The sequence below is a fragment of the Branchiostoma lanceolatum genome, chromosome 8 (assembly GCF_035083965.1).
Source record: "Branchiostoma lanceolatum isolate klBraLanc5 chromosome 8, klBraLanc5.hap2, whole genome shotgun sequence".
NCBI lineage: Eukaryota > Metazoa > Chordata > Leptocardii > Amphioxiformes > Branchiostomatidae > Branchiostoma > Branchiostoma lanceolatum.
The window spans coordinates 6655966-6683729 of NC_089729.1; the positions used below are offsets into that span (position 1 = coordinate 6655966).

The following is a 27764-nucleotide window of genomic DNA, read 5'->3' on the forward strand; positions in this document are numbered from 1 at the left end:
CCCGTTTGAACCTCAGAATTGTTGCATGCAATTACTGACCCGGAGGCGCGCACAATTCCCCCTGCCCTTTATATCCCCAGCGCTTCTGAATCCAGAACGCCTTCCAGGTACAAAGACGCCATGATTACTTTCTAACACGCCTCGCCGATTGGCTTTCTCTCTCAAATTAATTACACCGTAACAGAGGGACGTGCCGTTCCCGAGCCTTCATTCATTCGTCGTGGTACAGAGTACCAAGCAGGTTACAAGTTTCGCCGCGCTCTGCGGATCTCGGAAGTTTCTTTAGAATATCTGATTCGCTACCCATGCTCCGCCTGAGCAGCCGCCTGGATGCGTAAAGTAGTTTGCAGGCGGTCGGGGCGATGTAGTTACGCGCCTGGTCTGCTGCATGGTCTGCGGTGAAGACTACGCACGTCTTCGGTGAGTATCTTGCCAAATCGCTTGCCAATCAGCACATTTAGGTGAGTACACTGTCTTCATTTTCTACTTTGGTCTTGGTATGCGGCATGTTACCTCTCTAGGATGCCTAAACATCATTTTACAAATACGCAGAAGCATTGGCTGAGAAGCCAAGCTTCTATGTGGAGTTCAAATAGCAAGAACATGTAAATTACGCCGTTAATTTTCCTGCTAACGTTTGATATTCCAGTACAATACCATAAAATCGCATTCTTAGAGACTTACGTCATTGTTACAATCGTCTTTTGATCAATCACTCAATCTTGTTTTGATTTGCGGGCATTGGAATCATCAACGAATGTTGTTCAGTCTCCATGGTGGATCATATTCACTTCATTTAATATCTGCACGCCCTGTGTATGGAAAATGTATGTCGTGTACATAGCGTTATTAGTACTCCAACAGTCAGCAGCCATATGTTAACATGAACAAGACGTCAGCGTAACTCAACTGCTGCAACTGCCGTATGATCCGATGGCAGTCTGTATGCTTTTTACGACCAGCTAGGTTATCAGGGGTACTCTCGCGTCATTGTGGAAAATATGGGAAACGAAGAGCGGAATGGTTCCGTACGACTGTTTCAAGGCATTTTTGTCTGTCGTAGACCGGATGGGTCGACAACATTTCACTTCCCCATTTGGTCAGGACCATCAGGGTTTGACGTATAAGGCTTGCGTGTGCACCGCGGTCCTAACCGCAATAATACAAGACAAATGGCATGCAATAGCTCTAGGATGGCACCAACCGATATACGCAGATGCGTCACTGACAACGGAGAGGAGCTTTTCTATATAGGTTATGGTGAGGAATACGTGCATCCCCATGTTCTTCCAGGAAAGAAGACAACAGATTCTAACGCTCTTGTCATATAATGATAAATTTATCAGTCTTTCCGTATAAACTGAACTTTCAGTCTGTGTCAATTAGATAAAAGTAAGTTAAGTTTCCTTGAAGTGTAAATAAGAAAATTGCAAGGTCACTGTGCTGCCACTACATCCACCCTGAGCCCAGGTAGAGCACTTAACGGATAGAAAAATGGGCGATAATTTCGTTATCTAGTCCATGCACACGCATGTTTGAACTTCGCATTCTTGTGCTCGCAAAGCTGGCCCCCGTGGGTGGTTAGACACAAAGCGAACCTGCAGACTGTAACAGACATGACTATCTACATGTAGATTAACAGTTGGCGTCTGTGTCATTTGCGTATGTACTTTGAGCTGAGTGAACAAAGTGTTAAGTCTCATTTGTAAGGACAGGGTGCCTTCACTCGTTGATTGGTAACGGTTTCAAAACAAACTGCCGGCACTGATCTTGCCTAAAATCTACCTAGAAGAAAGCCTCCAACGAGAAAACAAATCATCTTTCATTTGTCATCATGCAGATAAGAAGTCTACAACGGTAGAGACAACGGTGATGGGGTTTGGCACTCATAAACCAGTCTCAATGCGTTCTCATGTACACTTCCTCTTTGATGTTACTCTAACCTGACGTCGACTGGAGAGCTTCCATACATTGGGAATCCTTTTCCATTTCACTCTTTCCAGGCGGTCCAAACTTTTGCGAGCACTGGGTGATGTCGTGTTAGAAGAGGCCAAAGACTCTGACCTTAAGAATTACCTTTGCTTATTCAAGACTACGTCAGGATAGATCATGTCGCCACGGAAGATACACACTTGATAGCTTCTAATACCTGAATGGCACTTAGGTCTTAGAGGCAATCTTCTTTTCTAGGCCCCTTTCTAAGGGTGACCGAAGATATTACCTCCTAGGCTTTCATTAGTATTCTGCCCTTTGGGCACGAGGTAGCTTTATAGATGTTCCTATTCTTTGGTGTACGTGCAGAAGCCAACAGGTCCGAAGGAAAAACAAATTGCACCAATCTATTCGCTGCTTTTCCAGTAGCATACCACAAGTTGATCAACCATTAGTTGCCAACATTAACCGTCTTTCCTCCTAAAAATACTTACAAGTATTTTAATTTTGGTTTCTTCGTAGAGCGTCTCAAAAAGAATGTGGGCAGTTTCAGATGTTGACGTGAAGTTGATGAATGGGATGAGAATGTTATCATGAACTCCCGTACGGAGGTCAACCATGATACCCTTTTGAAGCGGAAGTCAGCTGCCCAAGACCGGACTTCATTAGAATGGTATCGATTCCGAACCAACTATCACACTCGCGACCTCCATCATCCATCTCCGCGCCGTTCATGTATTTAATATGAGAACCATTGGTAGCGACTAATGTCTAAAGTCACGGCAAATGGGGTTATTAATAGGAAAGTTTATGGAACAGCTACGTAGCAAAGAAAACGAAGACTAAGTCATGCAGTAGCACTGCAGATATATATAGATAGATATTTGCCTACCTGGAATCCTATTCTTCATGGAATGTTGAATTAGTTTCGTTGATTCCTTATCATCAAGATATGACACATTGATAGTGTTAAAACATAAACATGAAGCATGAAACATAATCTCCTGTCAACTAGCTGAAATGTAATTATAGCTGAGGGGACGGGGGATATCATGAGCTGTCAGTGCCGCCGTCAAGGACTCGTCAGGGGTCAAAGAATTTCCTGGCCTCGAACTCTAACTTCTTTAAGCATCATAACTGATGAGCTAATGACTATAAGAGCATGACAGGAGGGTGCTGTGTCAGACTCGGAAGTTTTCCATTTGGCCTGTAGCTGGGGAATATCAGAACCACCGGCTTATCTTCTCACACAGCTGTCTGCTTAATGTGGAGCGTGATGTCAGGCGGAATCTATTATACTGTTAAGCGATTTTCGATTTAAAGTTAGACTGCTGCCTGGTACTACTACATGTATATTCCATCAGGAACAACGGTAAGAAACCGCCTCTGGACGTAGGAAAGCCTTTGCCCGCTCGTGAAGAAGATAATCATGTGGTGGCAAAATCCCCGAACATACTCTTTACTGTAGACGATATGTAGACTAATGGCATACGCTGTCATCAAATCTTCATTCATTGAGCTGTGAATCTGCTGGACGGTGTGTTTTACTACGAATCACCGGTTTTCCAGTTAAGGACGTAATCTCCCGGCATGGCCATGCTATGGTGAAAACTTTTATACATGTAAATTGCATTAGAAACAACCATTAGAAACCACGTTGGGATGTGGAAAAGGCCTTACCTGCTCATGAAGTAGACAATCTTTTGGTGGGAAAATCCCCGAAGAGTCTTCTTGCTGTAGAATGCTAAAACTAGGTGCATCTTTACTACATTAGACGAAGGTCGGTCGATTGCCCCAGACATTCAATTGTAATTATGCTGTCATCAACCACGCACCCTGTGATGCCATTTCGAATAAATGCTTCAGAGAATTATTCAAATTATTCAAGAGACATTTAAAATATATATAGCAGTAGTACATTGCACTTTTCAGGTGAAATTCACGAAGTTAAACTCTTTCAGATATTAAATATCACCATTCTTTCATTCCTTTACGCCTTGGACTGTGTTGTTTCTTACACCTCATTAATCTTATGTTTGTCAATTCTGACAATGGGCAGTCTATGGAGAAACGCATTTAAGTCGTGTGACAAGGTCACGTCTACATTCTATAAGATGAGGAAGGGAAGGGGGCTGTCCTGTTCTTAAATGACGTGTCCTTCAATATATCTATATGAGACGCATCAGCCATACTGAACGACTCATTGTATTTGCACATAAATCTAACTGAATCAGCTGCGCTGTTAGGGAATAATTGGGCACGACGGTATTGATTCATTGATTTCAAGTTAACAAATTTTGCTTGTGAGAAATCGAAAAAGGAGACTGTCCGATCTTCAATTCAACAGAGGAGAATCCAGAGAAAGACGATTTCAAAGACGACAAATCACATTCAAATATTTGCCCAAAATGATTTATTCTGTCCCTGTCTATATAATGTGCAGCTTTGTCATCACTACTGCATCTGGTCAGATGGGGCAATGCTGATAAGGATGAAATGCCTTTGATGTATGTATGGGCATTGCCTCCAAGCTGATGATACTCGAAGAAAAATGTGTTGGGACTCTAGCTAATTTCCGTTTCAGTGTCCACAGAGAGGATGGCATCTCAACATGATGTCGAAGTGCAAGACCCACCTACTAACACAGCAGAGGCATCAGGCGCACAGGAGACATGGCCCCAGACTTCAGAACAAACTGGCGGACAGAAGCCGCATGAACCAGTGACTATACCTAATTTGAAGCGATAGTTAGGTTATATTTTATTATGCTGCTTTTTAGATTGCATTTATCGACTGTTTGTTATTTGCAGCTTATGTGCTGTGTATTGTTTTGTGTGTGGGTCATGACACCAGCAACAGCTGCTTGTGGTCCACGTGTATTGTACTGTTTGCAATCTCAATAAATCAAATCGAATCAAAATCAAATCAAGTAAAATGGTGAAAGAGCTTGCAAAGTAATTAATCATAATCCTGTTAACCCTGCTGTCCTCATTCACGACCACGCGGGGCAGACAGCTTCTAGGCCAATCACATGACGGAGTATCCACGGACTAATCACCATCAATGTAGACTAGTCATCTGTAAGCCTGCACATAGCCTACGGGCAACCGATGCCTTCAACGGCTTTAGGGTTATTGGACCCAAAGGACTACCTAGGTATAGACCTGTTTAACTTCATTCTCACGTGTTTACAGCTTCCAACAGTATAAAAGATTTTTGATTATATGAGATACCCGGTACAGTGCAGACCACCGCGAAATGTGAATGGACTAGATTTTACCCAGGCCACCACACACAGCTTTATCACAGGGTAGTTGATAACATTGAAGTGACCCAATCATCAGTTCCTGGAAACCCATTAGGACAGCGCCGATAGAAAGGTGTCAGATAGTTATCAAAGCTGATATCCCTGGATCTGGTACACCACATCATCTCAGAGATTGAGGCCGTTTGAGGTAATGATCCCCCTCCTTACGTAAGGACCCCGTTCATCTAAATGGCGATCTGGCCGCGACCTCTCTGTGACCTAAATTGGATTGGTGTAACCTTCGACTTCATAATTGGAATATCATGCAAAATATAAACGTATGAATGAAAAGACAGCATAACATGATAGTTTAAAACGATTCATTGTTTTATCTATGAAATCCGTTGAGCGCTCTGTCAAAACCGCAGCGAGGTCGTGGAATGGGGACGTACATCACTTCCATTCAATATTTCAAAAGATTAACTAACTACGGCCTCGTTGACGTCAGTGCCTCCTTCGTCCATAGTTGTGTTTTGTTTATCTTGCATGATTTCCAAACCGTTTGCAAAGAAGTAGAAGTATGTATCGACTTTGATGTAGAATAACATCATCATCAAGCTATGTCTAAGGCGGCATAATGGTCTTGAAGAAGAATGACAAAGAAAATACTTATCTTCCATACTAACTTTGACCAAGGAGGTTAAATACTTATTTAACATCCGTGCTTTGACTTAGGCAGATTGCACAAAGAAAACCACAGTGTTGGTACAGCCCAAAATAGGGTCAGTTTGTTATGTCTGGGCATACATATTACCTTCCCAATTCTATTCTCTAATCAATAAGATGGATGTGCTATTTCTTTGCATTTAGTTGCCTGCTAGATACAGATTGATCATTCGTAGACCAATGTCAAATCAATGATGGCACGTAGATGCCAAAGATCTAACAGTGTCACAATTGCTGGTCCGAGTTTCGCTTTTACTTTTGAACGTCCGAAATCATGAGTGTGTTTAATCCGTCCGAATGCTTCTTCAGCTCATCAAGCGGTACATTAACCTCTTGAGACGCCTGAGTCCTCGTTCGGCCTCGTACGCTCTGTCAACTACGACATCCTCTTCTTCAGGGAGCCGAGCCAGATCATTACCACTCCTCGTGGAGTCACAGGATACGTAACGGTCCGATAATGAAGCTGACATGCGGCCCATTGTCCCCACAGTCCCATTTACCAGCTACTTCGTTTGCGCACTGCACGGGGAAGGTTCATATTTTGCATCTATCATCTTTGGTGTGTGTGGGACTCCTTGTGCAACGTTGAACAATCATGTCTTAGAAATTAATGAGTTAACAGGATTCTTTTACAGGAATTCCAGCACTCTCCAAGTTGATGACCGGTCTGGTTGGCGTTGACTGAGAGCACCAAACGTGCGTATTCGGGTTTCATGGATTGAAGAATCATAAAGAACGGCCACATGCCGGCTAAGTGTGTTTATTGAACGCAAATGAGATTCATTCACGATAAGGTTGTTAATTGAAGGAACGAGCACCCCTCTGCTCGCCACAAGATTACTTTTGAGGCCTCTTGGGTATTAAAACGGAACTTGATCGGAATCCGAAACCCAATATCCAGGAATTAAATGTTCGTACCGAGATACAATTAGGGCTGCTAGACTCCCAAACCCATTGAAGCTCCAGTGGTGGAAGCTCCTATCTAACAAGGAGCAAATTATTTAATGGCATAATCTAGAACCTCTGTTATATATCAAGAATATAGCACTACTAGTCATACCTATCAGGAGACGTAGTGTCTAAAATCGATAAAAAACGCTTTTAATATGCAGGGAAGTTGCCGCTGTTGCCTAAAGCCTGTGGTTACCTTTGCTCAGACACTCCCCTCAAGGAAATGTATTATACGAACTCGGAATACTATAAAGGGGCTGCTGACTTTCGGGGCGCTGCCATATCTCTATGGACACGTGCTCGCTTACACAGATAACAAGTCAGAGAAAAAGTGCGAAAAATTCTTGCAAATTCTCGAAATTTCCATTTGTAGAGATCGTCACGCGAGGTTGCACTAGGGCTGGTACACCCAGAGAGGATGTCATGAAGAGGATGGAGATGATGTCAAGGAAGGGAGCCAACTTCGCCGCATTTTTCCTCGTCGTTTGGACATTCTTGGCTCGTGCACAAGACAATGGCACACTATGGATGGAGAGAACCCTGACACTTGCCGCGATCCTCGAGTCCGAGGAAGAAATAACGGCTTTTCTAGAAGGCGTGAGAACACAAGGCCCCATCCGAGGCAACGACGTAGCCGTGGTGTCCATGGTGGCGAACAACAGTAACCCCATGGGCACCATGGTGTGGGCGTGTGACGAGGCCGTGCCCAGGGGCCCGGACGCCATCCTGTTCGCGGGAGGACACGACACGTCCCTCCTGTCGGCCAGATACGTCATGATGGTGGCCAAGTACCTGGACATCCCGGTCATCAGCGCCTACAGGGGCATGTCCGGCGTCGTGGCTAGACAGGTAAGAGGCCTTCCATTTTATCTTCGAATTCCTATTCCCGTATCAATACTAATTCATGCACGCATTTATCACCATTCTTGCGGATTTGCGTTTTTCCAGACAGGATTGCATCTTGTAAAACGCAATCATATTTCTGCAAAGACATACTTTGTTGCAGCTAGCGTTAAATTGATACATGTCTGTCTTCAAAATATCACATTCACATGGATGCTCCATCAAGTTTCTTTCATTTGATTTCAAGAGACTCAAACGTACCGTAAATTAGCTCTCTTGTATTCTAATTGCATGCTATGCAAAAAGTTATTTTCTTTCCATGTCCAGCTGCATAACATCAACGAATTTCGTAGATATCTAGATAAAGAACGGATTTTTCTACGTTTTCATTTGTGGGGGCTGATGGACTCAGGCTCCAACCAAGAGTTTATGTGTTGTATTTGATGGCGTCTGTCGGTTAATGTTGACCATGGTAAAACCCTAATACGTAAATAGTGCAACAAATATAGATTCCAGGGTCACACAGTTCCAATACTGGTCACTCAACGGTCGCTCAGTGATCGCCGTCTGGTGAAAAGAGAACCTTTAGCTGTGCAGTGTGTAGACTGCGAATTGTAGCAATCTTTGTTCTGGTTAATGCACGCTGTGTAGACAAAGAGCATCTAAAGGCCCCCTCTCATTGGGCTGCGGTACTGTGGCGGTAACGTGCGGTAGCGTGGAGATGGCTACCGTCGCAGTGCCGTGCACAGACCTCAGTGTACCGTCCTAGTGACGTCTCAGTGCCGTACCAGTGCCGGTCCACACCGCCGGCGTGCCGGTTGAAATGGCGATTTTTTTCAAAATTTGAAAAAAAACGCAAGTGGCAAAGTGCCGCGCGCTCGCCGGGAGCTTACCGGGAGCTCACCGCGCGCGCTATTGTGTAAAAGTGATATGTCAGTTTCAAGGTTATACGTATATTCTATAGCATGTTACCTTTGTTGCACCAAGTGTCATAAGTGAAAATCCTTTTAAAACTTGAAATCAATTTTTGATGCATTTTTTTATAATTTTGCATTGTAAATTGATCCATTGACAGCACTGCGATTTCTGATTAATTGAAAGCACTACCATCAAACTGCAATCGGCCCATTTCCCTAGCTATTGATCTGTTTAAGAGTTTGGTTAAACCTAATTGACTGCATTGTAGTAAGGTTGATGATTGTAGCTGTAGATCCTCTGATATTTTCATTGGGATATTGCTTAATCCCACTGAAAATTAGATCTCTGCATTGTACATTTATTCCAGTACGGAAGTTGATAGCCTAGTCGCTCAGGAAACGAATCAGACCACTTGTCTACATGCACTCGCCCTGCTCTTGTGCCATTCAAGAAATACAGTAACTGAACTTGATGTACCAGTCAGGCACTGTATCGGAAATTTTCCTCAATATTTCGCCGTATGGGTGAATTGGAAGAATAGTCAAACATAGTTGATTAGATACTCTCGCTAAGATGAGATAATTTACCTACTAACAGGATTATTTAAAAAAACATACGACACTTCATCATTCGAAGAAGAAAATGACTGGGCTACTCACGTTCAGGACATGCTATGTAGACATGTTTGGCTTAGCCCCGCAGTTAGTACCAACCGTTTTGGATATACATTTAAAGAAAGTGTGAAACTCACGTTTCTCCCTGGCTGGAGGGAACCACTTAGAAATATTAGTAAACTCCACACATAGTATAAAATCAAAAATCACTGGTAGGGAAGACTATATCACATCAAATCATAATAAACCGTTTGTAAAAAGCATAACTAAACTGAGAATCAGCGCATATTGTCTAGAAATTGAAAAGGATCGACACCACAACACACCAGGCACTCACAGATTGTGTCCAACATGTAATGAAAATATTGAAGACAAATTTCAATTTGTGATTACCATGGCCTGTCCCACTTATGGCAAAGAGACAGATGCGCTGTTACAAAGTATTACTACTAACTTTGAAGACAAACTTCACCCTATCTGGTACTCAGAACGATATGTCCCATGTATTGTTGTCATGTCCAACTCCTATACCACCTACATAAGTCAATTTCATTATACTTCATCCTAAAAGCGAGGGAAAAATAATCCATACATGGCTTTATTGTAATCCATACACTTTTATCGATAATGTTTTGTACTTATAATTGTAGGATAGGTTAGCCTTGCAGTATTGTTGATTTAGTGCCATATATTGTACCATATACGATTGTCGAACAATAAAGTTCATTCAATAACTTGCTCATCTGGACTTCAAACGCAAATGCGCCGCACGTCAGTGAGAGTGAAAATGAAAATTGGTAAAAGAAACGCAACGGTGCCGTAAAAATCTGCCGTGGCAGTGCCGCCGCAGTGCCGGAGCCCAGTGAGAGGGGGCCTTAATAGACCTACTCTGTTTGATGTCAATTGCATTTGCGTCTCTGACAATGTATCAATGTAGGTTGTCCATAATGAAGCATCAAGTTGAAAATATTGCTGGGTAAAAAGAAGGGAAGGCGCTAGGGAAACCCTTTTCGTCAAACCATTGCATTCCTGGATTGAAAACGCTGCACGATAATTGTTCATGTTCTTGTTTTTCATGGATCTAGAATGTCCTCCGTTCTTGTACCGCTTAAACCTATAAAAGGCTTTAAAATGTTGTCTAAAAACTTCGCAGTAAAAGAAGAGAAAGAAAAACGATCATCTAAATACTTTTGAAGATTGTGGTGCTTTTGGGGCCATCACACCACTGAGTTGCAAATTGAACTTTCTGAAAATTGAGCTTCCCTAACAAAGGACGTAGGTTTCTTTTCTATTCACCTCCAGCTTGCCAGTAAAACCAACGACGCATAGATAGGCTTCTGGCAAGTTTCACCACTTATGCTCATCCTTCCTCAATAGATATTGCCCATCTAAGTAAACTTTCAAATGTATTTTGATCTCTATGGTCTGGCCCGTTTGGCAAATAGGCGTCAAGATGGGTTGCGCATTGATACATTTTACATTAACTCTTTGTGAGTGGCAGTTGGAAAAGGTCTGCGTTTTAGGCTGGCCATTATGTTCCATAAAAATGGAATGGAATGGAATGGAAGGTTAGACGAACTTGACAGACCGTATGGCGCTGCTAGGGTACCAAGTCGCTGTTCAAATTGTGCCTGTGATGGCAAAATTACATGTCGGTGTAATGCATACCCAGTCCAAGCGCTTAGCTAATGGGACTAAATTGCCCACGGTTGAATTCTAGTAAGCCCCTGTCACACATTCAGGACATTAGCCCCAACATTGCCCCCGACCAATACCGAACGAAGGTTGGTGCATGATAGGTTGGGAGCAGTCGAACCAGTTTTAGGGCCACGCGTTCCACACCTATCTTTTGCGACGACAATGTCACAGCCATTTCCCAACCGAGCCACGAATGCTTTTGGACCTACCTCCAACCCACTACCGACTTCTAGCCTCAGACTGATCCGCAACCAATTGCCAAGAAATTGATATCACTACCAACCTAGTGCCAACCATGGTCCGTGGAAGGTTGGGACTGGTCGGGAGGCAATGGTCGGCTGTGTGACAGAGTCTCTAACTGTCTACAAACCCCAAACTCATTTATCATCACTTTCCCGGGTCAGCTGCATAATCTATTTCAATTTCAGCGCAAATGTGTGGCGATAGTTTACAAAAGCCTCATGATTATAGTATCTAAAGCACAATTCATTACGTTTCACACTACATTTAAAGTAACATTGATGGATATGCTACCTCCGTCAAAAAAGGTATGTCACTTTACTGCTATTTTTCGAATCAATCTTCCCTAAGTTGTATGCCTAATACTAAAACCATTTTTGTATGCTAAGTTCTTTATATAATATGACTGATTTGTCACTTAAGATAGATTTGCTGATAGGGAATTGCATCAGGAGACGTGGACTGAATGACTCAGGTTGATTGCGCACGTGACATGACTGCATATACGGAGAAAAGATTAAGTAGCGTATCGAAGTGTGAGGACATAAGTAATGAAACTTTCTTCACGTTCTGTCACCACTACCGTTACGGTTGAGACTAGTTCTTATTGTTTCAATCAAATTGTCCCTTGCGCAATAAACGGCAACGAAAGGGGCAATAACTTCACGTGAAGTAATATCGCCGAATGGATTTAAACGATCTAATTCCATTTTCAGGGCTGCGAGATGTATACTTAAGCCCTACATATCTCGCGAATGAACTCTGAGTGGTATTGGATTTACATAACCTGGGTTATCGTATTATCCAGCTCTGTAAATTGCTTTCGTTTCTTTTTTGTAACAGATGTAGAATTCACAACGTGTACGGACACGGACCAACTAAATATCTTATATTCACTTTGGCTTACAAAGTCTTACAAGTCATCGTGAACCAGGAAATGTTAAGTTTAACAGAACAATATTGAAAATGCAATTATGGCAATTTCCTATTGTTTTCATTACATAAGGCTTTAGTGGCAGCTTGGTAACAAAAGACGTCAATATCAACACTATTCCATAAGTGCGTCATCACTGTGTATCATACTCAAAAAACATTACCCCAATAATACATCATCGACAATACTTTTACCACGTAATGATGCACCTATCAATCCCTATTGTCTCATTAATTGTTCATCCCTGATGTAATTACGTGGGAGGATACTATGCCATTGCCATCCATCTGAAGCACTCGACATATTAGAAGTTTGTAAGATCAACATTAGTTGTACACGAAGTTAATAAATTTCTTTTCGTCATTACTGACTAGAATCTCCATGGAGAGTCTCGAGTTGACAGTCAACGATTATTTTCATTTTAGGCAGATTAGAGGCAAATTTGTTTGTGATTCAGTGGGAAATACCCCCACTTGCAATTTTTCCTCACTAAAGTATCAGTCAAATCTCCCAGCCTTATCTTCCTGGCCGTACATCATGTTATTGAGCCGTATAACTGAGCTATAAATCCTGGTAATTGGACAAGAGTTATGACTGGAGATCTCCTGGTGTCTTGGAACAACTACTGGCCAGGCCACCTCGACCGATAACTTGTATTGTAACATATCGACAGAACGAACAGAGGGTAAGCCGCAAAATCCGCACTTGCACTTTTTGGTACAAAGCTTATCTCATTGAAATTTGACCGGATGGCCCAAGGAGGTTCTCTTTTAAACCTCATTGGTTGACCTAAGAGGGTATTTGACAAGAGTCAAATTGACAGCTAGGCAAGGCTTTTAATGGTTTGATTTCTTGTATTTGAATATATTTGAATCCACATGACAACGTATTTACCTCCTTGGTTTAAGATTTTCACCTATTTGTGTGGCAAGCAAATATTGCATTCCAGCTTAATCCGGAGTGGGCTTATCAATACTCTTTCAACCAAGTGTAATAGGGTGTACTGTTCCTATCCATATATAAAAGGATAAGAAGTTCTTTGCAGATATTATAAGATAATTTTATGTCCAAGAAAGGCCTCCCATGACTCGATCTGCTTAAGTACTTTTCCGACACGCACAGTTTACTCTAAGATCAATGATATAGCCCATCAAGCCCAGAATAAAACTTACCTGTAATCTTTTAGATGTTACGAAGTTGCTGCAATTGTCCCATATATTACGGTGATCCGTACAAACAACGTGCAGGAATGCTATGTAATGGGAACTTCTCCTACATTCATATCATGCTTTGTCGACCATTCTATTAGCATTACGTTTGCTACAGATCACTGGATTAACCCGCAGACGTGTACAATGATAGTAGCCTGGGTACCATCCTCAACTCAGACAAACTAAGAGCTATTAAGTGTAAATCAAACAGATATGGAGACTCGCCCATCCCATACTTGACAAGATTAATGAACGACGGCAAGTGATGCAAGTGTTTATATGATATAGATATAGAATTCTTTTAGTTCTCAGTATAACACCTTCCGTAAATTCTCTTATCGTCTGTATCTTTGTTAGTGCTTTGTCTGGTAGGTTAATTCATGTATGCTCATATTAGATTTGAATTCGTATCAGATTTTAATCTGTATCAAGGCGTCTAATACATTGTATACGTCAAGCTTAAGCATGCAAGTGATACGTAATTCAGCCTCGTCTGGCTGCGATGTATTAACAAAATATACCATTCATCATCATCATCATCCGTACGCCAAAAATAATTACTCAAGCAACTGGATAAAGTTTTGAAACAGTCAGACGTTTCAGACAGCATCCACTGTCTTTCGTCTTTCGTCTGTGAAAGACAGTGGATGCTGTCTGAAACGTCTGACTGTTTCAAAACTTTATCCAGTTGCTTGAGTAATTATTTTTGGCGTATCTTACTACCTGGATGTTTAACTTTCATCAACGTATCATCATCCGTAGTTTACCAAAGGCAAACGCCGTGGTTGGCATGCGAAAAGAATGATCCAGCGGTGAACTACGGAGGATGGTATCCAGAGTTGTAGATTTTATTATTCACAGCCTATCATTTGTGTGGAGTCCATATCGATGACCATCAATTCGATCTTGAGTCGATTTTTGTTATAATGGTTGTCTGTTGAGTTGAGTATCCTTCCGTGTAATTACAACAAATATCACGCTGAAGGGTGTCACACATGCTGCCATTGTGTGTGAATGGAAAAACCATTCGAGGATTTGGCGTGCGCGCTTATTGACCCTTGACGCTGCCATACTGCCCCCAATTTGGCTCAGTAAGACTCCTGTCACGCCACGTCTTCAATACCTTTTCCTGAGGCAAAGATGAAAGACGCCAATGCAGACAACAAAGTGACACGGAATCAATAAACATCTGCGTCAAACGTTGCATATCAGACAGATTTGTGTCACATATCGAACATCAGATGCGAAGATTTTCTGTCAAATTAAGATTTAAGCTGTCTAGAACGGGCATGTCTGAATACCGCGCTGTGTTCCTAATCAGGTTTACTAAAGGCACACTGACCTGAACATACTCGGGCCTCATGTGTTGCGTAGCTGTATACTTCCAGTTTACTTATCAGGTCAGGTCTTAAAGCTTGTTTGACCTTCTCAGGAATACTCCCAACCTTCAGGAGACTGTAAGTGGTCTCAGCTGGCTATATCAGTCTACACATAAAGTTGATGCCGCCTAAACCTGTGCTCACTGATTAAGGGATAAGAAATGCATAGGCTTTCTTTACAGTGACATTATTAACTTACTATTTAAACTTGATCTAAAATGACGTTGGTTAGTGGATCTCAGACTGCCAAGGGCATTAATCATTCGCAACTTATTAAAAAGATTGGTTGACGCGTTTTACATTGTTCAGATATATTAATGACCTGGTAAAATGTGGTTTATTGTGCCTTTTGTTACAGGAAGAACTTCCAAACTTCGTGCATCTGGGCGTGTCTGTTGATCAGGAGTACTCTGCCCTCATGAGTATCCTGAAGTACTTCTTCCTGACCCGTTTCTCCATCATCACGACTCTGCACACCGGACACAAGGCGTTCATCCGATACTTCCAGGAACAGACGGAGAAGGAGGGTCAGTAGGTTTTGATATTTCATATCACAATGAGCTTTCCAATCGCGAAGCCCTACCAACATCTACGAACTATAAGTTGTCTTAAACTTGAGGGCGTCGCCATCTTGTTTGTATTTGTTTGTTTATGTTTGTTTGCTTGAGAAAAAAAAGTTTTAAAAACCTATCTAACCAGGGCTGATCAACAACACATTTCTTTAGAATTAGAACAGCGGATCCAATGCAAATTATGACATTCAAGTTTCCAGAGCGTCTCTCAGTAGCAGACATGTTATTAAACGTATAAACCCCTCTACCGACACTCTTTCACCTACTTCCATCCGTGAACCCAGGTGTCTCCAGGAAGGATAACTAATATAGTATGCGGATTCCTACTCCTAAACGTCGCCAAATTCATATCAAACAAAATGTCAACAGCTCCATATTCAAGAAGCGCAAGAGTGGTCATCGGCACTTAAATGTCAATTTCATGCTCATTCTGCCTCGCTAATGTGTCATTTGACCGTATAACGAGCAGTATCATTCCAACTCATCAGCCATAACTGCGCACAGAAGGCTGCATTATACTCCGTCTATTAAGTAGCAAAGGTTCTGGAAGCAACTGAATTTGTCTAGCGCCATCTCGTCTTGAGAAGTAATTAGATAAATAGAGTTCGAGGACCACACACCTCCGCACATTTGAAGAGTGGTCGCTGGTCGCTGCACCATTCCCAGCCACAGCATATTTCCGGACGATAAAAGCAAGACTTCCCTTCATACGAAATAATTTTATAACTATTATTTCGTAACCCACAAAAAGAAAATAAACACTATCACAGGCCGATGAAAACTTAACCTTTTGATAAATGGAACTAAACGTATTCTACTTCCGCCCACAGGTGACGCCTGGGGTGTGGAAGGCGTCTTGACCCTTGACCTGGACAGTATGGAAATGATGGATCTGTACATGTCTCTAGCCCGGGACATAACCTCCAGTATCATCCTGCTGTACTGCACCAAGCAGGAGGCCACCGTCCTCCTACCGGCGGCAGAATTTGTCGGCAAGTTTATGGAAAACTCCGTGTGGATCGTACCGGAGATCGTTATCGGTGATCTGGACAGCGCGCTTTCAGCACCGTACGAGTACCCGGTGGGACTGCTTGGGATCAAGTACGAGAGTCCGTCTTACAGTACCAGGAAGATGACCCTGGACGGACTGTCTGTTTACAGGACGGCTATGGAGAAGTACCTTGCCAAGGGAGACGTGTTGGATACGTTTATGAGTGACACCTGCTGGAACTACACTACACGGACGAAAAGCGACAGCTTATCTTTTAAAGAGTGAGTTTAATCTGCAGCTGTTTTACGTGACATTTTTTTCTTAATATTGTATCAAACAAATGTAGACCTTTATAAGGACCTTCCAAAATCTGAACGTTTTGCTATGATGGTAGCAATAAAAGTTGTATTGCTTTCAACAGCTTTCTGCAAAATGCCTCAATTCCCGAGCGTGACATCCAATTCGGCGCTGATGGTTTCGTTGACAGTCCAAACTTCGCCATCTTAAACTTGGCCTCCACCGGAACATGGCAAAGGGTAAGAATATAAATAATTCAGTTTCTACTGCAGCTTTGTCGCTTTATTTTCGCTACCACCATGCAGCATTGCGTAAGGCATGTCATTTTGCTCACAGTGTCATTTACGTTTTGTCACCAGTGTGCCAAAACAGATTATCATTTTTGTCATTTCCTGCCGAGAGTGTGATTTTGTTCGCTACATGAGGTCCCTTAGATGATTGAACTTAATGACGCTTGATCACTATCACTGCTACGTGGATTAGAGGTACCCGCGGAACAAAAGCTACAAGAAACACCTCCACTAATTATAAAGCATTGACGTACCCTGTATTTTCTCTAATACGTGAGACAGTGTATACCCACTGGCATCACTCAAATTTGCTACCAAATCATAAATTACATAAATTGCGTTTGAAGCACGAACATTGCTCTATATAGCAACATCGGTTCATCATGTATATTTTCAATCCTTTCTCAGACATCATTGTCAAGGTTATGTGATTATGTAAATCATATATTCTCTTCCATTAACCAATGGGTCCCGGGTATCACACACCATCATACTGTGCATTTGTATCAGACGTCCTCTGAGAAATGTACCAAATTAATGTCTAGCGTGGTAGGCCTTGGCTCATTAGGCAAGACAGTGATTATGTTACATGAGATAATCACTTGTGACGTACTTTGACGGTAGCTTACTTTTAAATCAATTTCCGCTTCTCAAATCTAGTGTTGCGCTTTTCGATGGATTTTGTGTTTTGCCTGATCTTTTACATTCTTCTGGGCTTGTACCCCAAATTGTTGTGAGAAATTGCAGAACAAATAGGATAAAAAGGGAGTTTACCGTCACATCAAAAGCAGATAAAATTCACTTTGTCCCATCAAAGAGCACACGGTAGACTTATCATTATTTGAAGATAACATAGATGCTTTCAGAAAAGACCAGATTTTACGTATGCTTGAATGATAGAGGTTGAAAGAACAGAAGCCGACAGAAGTACATGGAAACTTGCTGCCCAATGTGCCCGTATTCGCTTAGACCCCCATTCCACTTGGATGGCGCTCTCACCGCGCTCTCACGGCGACCTAAAATGGTCCAGAGCGCCGTGAGAGCGCCGAAATTCTGAAAAATGTGCTCAAGTGGAATCTCTACGGCGACCCTTGCGCGCTCTCAGCGCGACCAAAATGTCAAATGTCAGCAACTTTTTAAAGATTTCACAGATCACTTAACGAATTCCAGAGATAAAGAACGAATTTTGTTTACGTTTTGTGTGCTTTGTTGTCTTCTCAGTCATATCTTTACCTCTTGCATCATATTTGAATGATAAAATCAAGGGGAAAACAGATTCAATTTTAGTCGCTGCACGGTCGCTCAGTGTGTGTCTTAAGTGATATATGTATGTTCAATTTGTTTTTTCTGTGTTGTCCGTCATATAAACTGTTTGCAATAAATATATTTAATCATTCTACGTTATAATAGAAACGTAAACCACAGAATTTTGGAGCACATTTTGAACCACTGACAATAAAACTTGGAGGGAATTTAATTTGAATGGAAGCAAGTATTTGTAGTTATTCGTCTATTTGTATTACCCACGAGGAAATCTATGATTTGACTACAAAAATTCCCAGAAATTCAAGATACACCACTTCAAGAATGAAATTTGTTTGAACTACAGTTAAGACCATTCAATCCTCATAGAGCGCTCGCTGCGATCCTTGAGCGCTCGTTGCGGCCCTTTGATCCCACCTTGGGCGCTCTCACGGCGCTCACCGCGTTCTCACGGCGCTCTCACGGCGCTCACCGCGCTCGCCCCGCGCTCTCTCGGCGCTCGTTTTTTGATCGCCATCCTCGGCGCTCTCACGGCGAAGGTTTTGAGCATGTTCAAAACCATCGCCGAGGTGACGGCGCGCATGGCGCTCTCGCCGCGCTGTCGGCGCTCTCACGGCGCTCTCGCCGCGCTGTCGGCGCTCTCAATGGCGCTGTCGGCGCTCTCACGGCGATCTGGCCAAAATGAGGTCGCCGTGAGAGCGCGGTGAGAGCGCCGTCCAAGTGGAATGGGGGTATAAAGCACAGGAGGACCTAAGGTCTAAAGCCCCCCTCTCAGTGTACCCGCGGCACTCTGGCGGCGGCCGATCGAATTGACAAAGCACTCAACGAATTTCATCGACGAAAAACGAATCTTTTTAAAGCTTTGTGTGTTTTGTTGTCGTTTTGTTCATACTTGTACGTTTTGAATGATATTCGTGCCTCGGGTCCAGTGAGATGGGAAGGGGGCTTAAGGATTGAGTAAACTTCAGTCCACACGTGTATTGAACCAGCTGTGATGATTCCGTCCAGGTCGGGTCCATCATCATGAACCGGATCTCCCTGAACGGCATCATCTGGCCGGGTAACTCGTACCTGCCGCCCCGCCCGGTCGTGCAGCGCCATCTCAAGGTCGTCACCATCGAGGAGGAGCCGTTCGTCATCGTCACGGACCTGCACCCCGTCACCGGAGACTGCATCAAGGCGGCGCTGCCCTGCACCAAGTTCGACTCCCATGGACAGTAAGCTCTGTCTGGCATCCAGCTGTGTTCAGCTGACGTCCCGGTTTCTAACTGCGCTTTTCCAACCGATTCAACCGGTTTTCAAACCAGTTAAAAACCACGGGACAGCAGCTGAAGACGGCTGAATACAAGACAATTGTGTTTAGCTGACGTTTCCAACAAACCGGGGGCAAAAATCGTATCAAACAGCCAGAATCTTCAACCAGCCCCCATTGGTTCTGGCTATCTGATACGATTTTGCCCCCGCTGAGATCTGCTTGGAGATTTGTGTCACAGTACTAGTATTACAAAAGTTCAATCTACATGTCATTAATCTACAGACTAACAATATTATTTGTAGGTTGACCATGTCTATTCCTTCTAGAACATGAATCTGAATATATACAATCATTCAAATGAAGTTCTGTGATGCTGGTAATGTCTTTCCAAGATTTAAGTTAACTTGTTTCTACAGGGAGGAAGATAAGTGCTGCACTGGTTTCTGCATGGACATGCTGGAGCAGCTGAAGGACGACGCGTGGTTCACGGTGGAGATTTACGTGGTGGCGGACGGACGGCACGGGACGGTACAGAGCGGCCATTGGAACGGCGTCATCGGTGACCTCATCAACGGAACGGCTGACATGGCCGTAGGTAGGTATAGGGGTGAAAAGACCACTATATGTTATAAAAATGGGTCAGATACCCACCATCAGTGGCGTCGAGTGGCTTGATGGTAGCGAGTTTGGCCAAAGGTCTTGTGTTCGAATCTACTGACATGTCCCGACGTTGTGCCCTTAGGAAAAGCACTTTACATGAATTTCCTCACTTCCTAGCTTCGGTTTGGGATGTTCCTCGGATAGGATGCTAAATGGAGGTCCCGTGTTTGGGGACAGCCACACCCCGAGTGCGTAAAAGAACCCACCACACTTATCGAAAAGAGTAGGGGGCCGCGTCCTTACCGGTGTGAGTGGATCAAATAAATCTGTCCAGATTGCTCAGCTTGTTCTTTTGAGAACAAACAAACAAAAATATCGTCTTCGGTTACGAATTGAAAGTTTTGTATTTCTGAAAAGCCGATTTAATCTAAATGTTTTCTTTAATTACACAATTTGTTCGACAGTTCTTCAATCCGTCGGCCAATACTGACCATGGTAAAATCCTAATTCACATCGGCCATACAACATTGGGAATGCCTAAACAGTCCTTTTCGTGTAGAGACACACTTACTAATATCAATACCTCATTGAAAGTCCGGACAGACTTATATCAAGATGGTTCATATTCCGAGCCAGCGACGCCACGTAATAACATTCATCAGCCTTGTGTTTTATACGTGAGTCACATATTATTGGCTCCTACCAGAGCAATGATGATTATTGCAACATCTGTTATTTCCCCTCAGGGTCTCTTACGATCACAGAGGAACGTCTGGAGGCAGTTGACTTCTCCGTGCCCTTCATTGAGACAGGCTTAAAGGTGCTGGTAGCGAAGAAGAAGGGCGTCGTGTCACCATCAGCCTTTCTTGGTAGGTCAAGGGGTGATTTCCGCAGTATGATACAGGAATATCTCAAGCATGGCTTTTGAAAGTCCTCTGTGACTGTTGAAGGAGACTGTTGAATATTAAAATCACACCAAAAGAATGAACAAATATCACAGATTCACGATCTTAACAATGAAAGGTCTCTCATAATAGGTACTGGTTTTTCTAATGTTGTGACTCCTCTTGTGTTGACTGTCAGAACCATACGATGCCACGTTATGGATCATCATAGCCGTGCTCATCATCAACGTCATCACCTGTGCGCTCTGGCTCTTCGAGAAGTCTCGACCTGGTCAAGCCGAACATCCACAGAAAGGTGAGAGAAAGTAGTATACAGTTTGTCACATGGTGGAAAGTCTTGTAATAGATACGAATTTTTGTGGGCCTTGATAGATACCGGTTTAATTACCTGTCCCTACCATTCTCTAATAGTACACACATTGGATCTGCCGGATAGAAGTAAAACGAAAAGTATTATTTTTACAAATAGACCTCGGTGTCTATCTCAAATGGTGAGGGTTTTCTGACAAAGATATTCTTGTCTATTTCGTTTTCTGTAATGTCAGACTAACCAATTGGCTATACTCATTATTTTATTTTTTTCAACCGACACGTGTCTGTGCACATTAAGTTTTGAGAAAAGGGTTTACTTGACTGAATCGCTTCCAGATCCATCGAAGCGATTTGCTCCTTTCCACGCCCTCTGGCTGCTGTGGACGCTCCTTTTCAACAACACCATGCCCCTCATCCGCGTTCCCAAGGGCCTGGCGTCCAAGTTCATGGTGTGTGTGTGGGCCATGTTCTCAACCATCTTCATAGCCTCGTACACAGCCAACCTGGCGGCCTTCATGATCCAGGAGCAAGTCAGCGAGAAGATCACGGGACTGACGGATCCAAGAGTGAGTAAAGTCTTCTTGTCAGTTGATTAACCTTTTGGCAGGGGGAGCGGGGATTTAGCCAGAACCCGCTCTATGCAGGATTGGTCTCGATAGTGGCAAAAAATTGGATATTCAGGATACGCTCTTCCGGTGACATCGATGCTTGAGGGGGGGGGGGGCATGCTTACATCAACAGTTTGACCTTTATATTCTTTTACTGAAATTCAACAGGGAAGTCATTTCTAGTCAATAGTCTAGTTTTGCAAGCTGTCGCTTCATCGTTATCATTGTAAACTTATGAGTTGATATGGAACATACCTTTGATATAATCTGATGATCTCATATTTCATGCAAGTTTGCATAATCATGTTATCGTTTTTGAATATTTGCCTACTTTATTTTCATACTCTGAAAGATATCTATTTCACAGATCTTCTGCATGGTAAAATGTTGGTGAAGCCTTTTATGTTATGGGAGTAAGATATAACACTACACGTCTGATGTTCAGCACACTGTGTCTTGAATTCGTACTCTGCTTTCGTGAAGTGGAAATGGGCCACAGAAATGGGAAATGTCACATCGGTTCACCAGACTTATCCTAGAGCCCTTTATAACATGCAAACAAATCGAAAAGCGCCACTGATAGTAAGTGATTTATAGCACGTGCCTCATGACACCTCCCGGAGGTCTCCTATTACTTCGAAGCTCACTTTTCTGATCGATTGTGAACGTCTCCAGTGACCTTTTATAATCCGTATCTAGAAAGCCCATTTAGTTTGTCGATGTCCTTAGGCCATGTTAGGTTTAGCAATAACCTTTCTGACGGCACACACCGTAGATCACGGGGCGCGGGCAACGGTAAACCGCGCGTGATGTACGACTCGTGTAGATGTGGCCTGCACCTTGTAATTTGCAGGAGGGACCCAACAATTGTTTCTATGAAGAGCCGTGATGATTTGTTACATTAGCTTCGACCTTGGTCGTAACCTAGCTATAAATCCTATTTGCATGGCTGATGATTTAGCCTCCCTTATCGTGTCTTGTCTTGTGTTGTCTAGCGAGGTGCATAAGTATTCAAGGTTGCCATGAAGGTGATCCATATGAATTAATGCCAAGTGGATTTTTTTTAAATGGAGCTATTTTGGTCAACATTTTGTAGGTTTAGCTTTGGTGATACCGTTTGAATTTCCTTTAAACTTCTTTTAAAAGGCGTTTGTATTTGATGACCTCTAGGTACGTGTTTTTTGTTGAAATTGGATTACTGACGAGCTCGAGGGAGTTAGGGACTTGAACCCTAGATCTACTGCTGGAATATCAACTCCTCGCCTTCGGAATAATGTTGTTATCCTCCGTCCCAAATCCTTGCTGTACATCACGCCTTTGAAGTCTGTAAACCGCTCTGCGCTGCAACTCAGGAAGGTTAATCCCACCGAAATTGGTGTATAGCAAGTCTATTTCCCACAACCAAACACAGCGTCACAACCTTTGCCCTCGACTTAAAGGACACACTCCATATGTAACACGAAACTGCATGGAGTTCAAGATCACCCTCCAACTGTAACTGCTGAGGCCGACTGCTGGGACTGCATCTATAGGATTTCTCGATAGAATATATACCCTATACAAGTTTCACCGCAAAACGCCAGTCTGTCTGTGGTCGGTCTATTGTTGATGTTGAGGGAGTTGGTACAGAGGTCGTGTGTCTACTTCATTTTTCAGCATACCGTAGATGATGACAGTTACGTTTTGGCACAATGAGCCCCACATTTACAACCGTCAGCATTGCGCAACTCTGATGGAGTCAAAGCAAGAGATGAAATATCGTGTTCTCGACAAGCGGCTAGCCGTACATAATTATTCACTGAATAGAATGACTCTTTGAACACAACCAAGTGCTTCTATTCAACAGAATTTTCAGTGACTGTCTGTCACCTTCCTGGGGGCACTTATGACTGGTTCACTTTGCACTGCATCTAAGGTGTCGCTGCTTACAGATGTGGTCCCAAGAGTAACGTATTTACATATATACAGGGATAGTTAATGCGGTGTTTACACTTGGTTGTGTGCAAAGAGTCTTTCTATTCAGTGACTTACCAACCAGATGAAACTATTCACGGACGTACATACTTCGGTAGGACACCCCTGATGTTGCCTCAAACATGCCCATATATCTTTCCACCAGTTCCAACGCCCAGAGGAGTTTCAGCCGTCCTTCAAGTTCGGAAGTGTTGTAGGTACCAGCATGGAGATGAAAATCCGAGACAACTACCCGCGGATGTACAGCTACATGCAGAAGTTTAACACCAGGTCTGCCAAGGAGGCAGTAGAAGCTCTTAAGAAAAGGTAAATTAAAACGTAACTGGTTGTTATTTTATGAACACTAAATTCTATTTACCGCTGTTTGCCGCTACCCTTGGATAGAGTGATAACAGGGCGCTCCTAAAATGTGTTGAACGTTCAGGGCTTGTCAGTGAAGCACCTCAAAATTTAAATGAGTGCATCTCGCCGTGATAACATGAGCTCAACAGTTCCTCTAGCGATGCATATGCACACTGCAGTCCAACTTGACAGTTGAATGGCTAACACGCACATGGCAAATGTAGATAGGATTTAACGAAACGCACATTCTGGTAGTATGGGAATTGTCGCAGATATCCGTTCTGTAAGATAACCATTTGTGTTGCTCTGATGTATTTGACACCAGGGAGCTGGACAGTTTCATCTACGACGCAGTCGTGCTGGAGTACCTGGCCGGAAAGGACGACGGCTGTAACCTGGTGACTGTCGGGAACGTTTTCGCCTCCACAGGATACGGGGTGGCTTTCCCAAAAGGCTCCCAGTGGAAGAGCACCATTGACTTACTAATACTGTCCTACAATGATAATGGTACGTTTGGCCCTGTCGTGAGAACTGATAGATTAGGTCCGGGAGAAAAGGTTTCGGTCGTTTCGCTACATTGTCAGTTCCCTACAGTTGTTTCGCTCCATGACAGAAGTCGTTTCGCTGCATGACAGAAGTCGTTTCGCGACAGTTGAGAGCAATTTTTCTAGATAGACTAATAGCTTAAAAGTTGTTTTCCTGTAATCACATACTGGTTGGCGAAAATGCAATAACGTAAAGAGGTAGACATTTTGACATCAATAGATGTTGTTGTTTCTGTTGTTTTCCCCAGGGTACCTGGACATGTTTAAGAGTCAGTGGGTGGAGGGGCTCTGCAGCAGGAAACAGGAGCTGGAGAAAAACACCCATCGCCTCGCCATTGAGAACTGTTCAGGTTGGGAGTAACAAAGTTTCTCCGTGTCTCTCAATGTATATGTAACAGAGCAAAGCGACGACATTTTGGCTCGCAAAATGACTAATGGAGTGATTGTTAGGACCTACAAGTTCAAAACAGTAGGAAGTAGACTTGACAGATTTTATCATCTCACATTCGGAACAAGAGTAATGAACTCTAAATTCACTACACGTACATACGCATACTATGATAGTGTGCTAACCTTTTACCAAGGTATTTCCCTGCCGCAATATTATTTTGATTAGTGACCAAACTTGTCACACACTCATTGAGTTGATATTTGATTTTCCCAATAACTGTTTTGGACACACGTTTTGTTCTTCAGGAGTCTTCATCCTGCTCCTTGCTGCCATCGCGCTAAGCCTGGTTATCTTCTGTCTGGAACATATCGTATACAAATACTTGGTGTTCATCGGCAAATGGCCCATACTGTCAGACAGTGAGATCCCGCCGTCTCCTGTGTACGAGAACGTACAGGTCAGTCTTTCAAGCAGCAGTGTGATATCTAGAGACATTCTGTACAGAAATTTCGTGTGCAAATATATATGTTATTAAGCCAATCGCACATAGATTTACGTGTGTGCTAGTTTATCCATGATGAATAGTATCCGATATCCAAACATGAAAGCTTAGGCAGCTTTAGTAATTTGCCTAGTTTGACTGAGACATGACAATGTGACAATATTTCAATTTGTCAGCTGTCGTTGTATTTCCGAATTATGAGACTTGCTGTTCCATATCGCCCTACACAAAAGTTAAGGTGACAGTAGTGTCATGATTTGAAGAAAATCTTGTTATCCTCCAGGGCACCGGAAGCCTCCGGATAAACGGCGCAGAGCGGGTCGTGGTGACGGAACACAAGGTCGTCGCGCATGTCGGGGACGTGTTCGATGATGAGTGTCCCGGATGTCAGGTGGCCCAGGAGCAGATCCATGCGCTGTCGTCACAGGTGCGTCATGGGAACGAACAGCTACGGAAGGCCTTCACACGACTCGGGGAGCTGGAGGGTGACGTGTCAACAAATAGGTAGATACAGTGTGTACTTCTCTGCTGGAAAGGCCACACGGGTCTATTGAGACAAAATCATAGTTAATAATAAAATGAACTTTATAGATATCACACACGCATACATCGTTTTTGGCCTTCAAGATAAAAACATTAAGAAAGGAAATTTGTTCCCTTTAAGGGACAAAAACACATACCCTCCAGAGCCTCGTCTGCAGTATCTATCGCGACCGCCAGGTGAAGGACTGTAAAATTGTCAAAATCGGCGTTTTTGGGAATGGGGAAATTGCGGAAGGCTCACAAAGGGGTTTAATACATTGGGCTGATCAAATGTACGTTTAAAAGATTCAACTACTCTAAATCAAGTTTAATAGTATGAAAGCAAAAGTCAATGGCATATTGCATCATAGACAGTTTTTCCGTCGCATTTCACACAAAAAAATCTACCTTTCCTGTAAGGTATCACTCTCCAAAGGCTTATTGCATTCAAATATCAATCATATTGTATGTGAAACATCGATAATTTTGACGAATGTAACGGTATGCTTTCCTTTGTTTGTCTGTCAAATGGATATGGCTTTCTTATCAAAATGCAGCATTCTGGTAGTTTGTGGATTACTTAACGGTGCAATGTATGGTTGTATCTCTAGGAGGAGCTGTTTGCCTCTTTGTATGCGTTCTGTCATGGAGTTCATGATTCTACACGGCGAGTTTGAATTACCAGAGGTTTTGTCCTCTGATATGACGATTTATATCCAAGATGGTACATTATAATTCAGAACGTTCACTATATAACCACTTGATATGGCGCAAAGGGTTTGCAAACCCCCTTGTGAGCCTTACACTATTTCCTCTTTCCCGAAAAGACCACGGTCTCTTTGTACAATCTTCTCGTAGCGGTGAAAACTGGTACTGCAGGTTAGGCTCTGGAGGGGTATACAATTCTGACATTTCAGTGCCACGATATTGATATTGGAGAGGACATGTTGACAAGACCTTAAGTTTTATATGCTCGGGATCAATCAATCAATCAGTTCTGAACCCTATCGTTCAAAAGTGTGGCTGGGTAGAAGAAAGCAGATACATTTGAATATGTACATCCTTGCGCGTACACAGGGTGCTATCAAAACAAGAACGTTCTATAGCTTGGGGATGTATAATGAGACCGTATCCCAGTTCTTCTAGAATATTAGCTTCTCTTTTTTTAAGTTCTATCAAATTTTCACGGCTTAGAATGACTTAAGAAGCTATGTAAAGATAACCATTAGCCTGTAATGTTTTATCACAGGGAGGTGGTTCCCGAAGTTTTGAATGTTCACAAACTTGTAAATGAAGACGTCACAGCGAGAGTACCTGAGCAGCCTGGTGCCCCGATGTCCCTCCATGACGTGGTACAACAACTGACGGGCGGCGATGGGGCAGAGGACGAGGGGAGCTCTCACGAATACGAGAACAGCAGCCAAGCAGATTCCTCTGGTAACGTCTCTTGTCCGGAAACTGCGAAGCATACCAATGAGGACTGAAGCCGAAAACTCTACAGGATCAGCCGTGAGCGTGACGCCGCCAGCCGTGACGTATGTAAGACGTTAACGCTTCCTTTAAAAATTGCTATCGATTTTGCCGTGTGATGTATTGGCGTACAGCTGACAGAGGTGGAGGTGTCAGCTGATGGACCGTTCACGGATCACGGGGAACTATGTGTCAAGTCACGTGTCGAGCACAATCTCATCTGTCTCCGTCT

The 27764-nt window shown here is 43.1% G+C and overlaps 1 protein-coding gene across 3 annotated transcripts; it reads left to right on the forward strand.

The window, feature by feature from the left end:
• LOC136440357 (glutamate receptor ionotropic, NMDA 2A-like) lies at positions 1 to 27546 on the forward strand. Of its 3 annotated transcripts, none has more exons than XM_066436364.1 (16): positions 1 to 420; positions 7230 to 7705; positions 15052 to 15220; positions 16096 to 16537; positions 16678 to 16792; positions 19115 to 19323; positions 19778 to 19956; positions 20708 to 20830; positions 21045 to 21161; positions 21515 to 21744; positions 23906 to 24066; positions 24428 to 24609; positions 24896 to 24997; positions 25344 to 25495; positions 25824 to 26044; positions 27312 to 27546. In XM_066436364.1, the coding sequence occupies exons 2-16, from the start codon at positions 7280 to 7282 to the stop codon at positions 27544 to 27546; spliced, it is 3063 nt and encodes a 1020-aa protein (XP_066292461.1). In that variant the 5' UTR covers positions 1 to 420; positions 7230 to 7279. The 3 variants fall into 3 exon arrangements, with proteins under 3 accessions (XP_066292461.1, XP_066292462.1, XP_066292460.1); XM_066436365.1 differs by lacking the exon at positions 1 to 420 and adding an exon at positions 4058 to 6601; XM_066436363.1 differs by lacking the exon at positions 1 to 420 and having other exon boundaries at positions 6614 to 7705.
• Positions 27547 to 27764: the final 218 nt, after the last annotated feature.

Excerpts from the sequence above, each read along its gene's own strand:
- LOC136440357 (XM_066436363.1), top strand. The coding sequence starts at position 7,145 with ATGGACACGTGCTCGCTTACACAGATAACAAGTCAGAGAAAAAGTGCG. Across the intron at positions 15,221-16,095 it reads GGAACAGACGGAGAAGGAGG|GTGACGCCTGGGGTGTGGAA; the intron begins GTCAGTAGGTTT and ends TTCCGCCCACAG. Across the intron at positions 16,538-16,677 it reads GACAGCTTATCTTTTAAAGA|CTTTCTGCAAAATGCCTCAA; the intron begins GTGAGTTTAATC and ends TGCTTTCAACAG.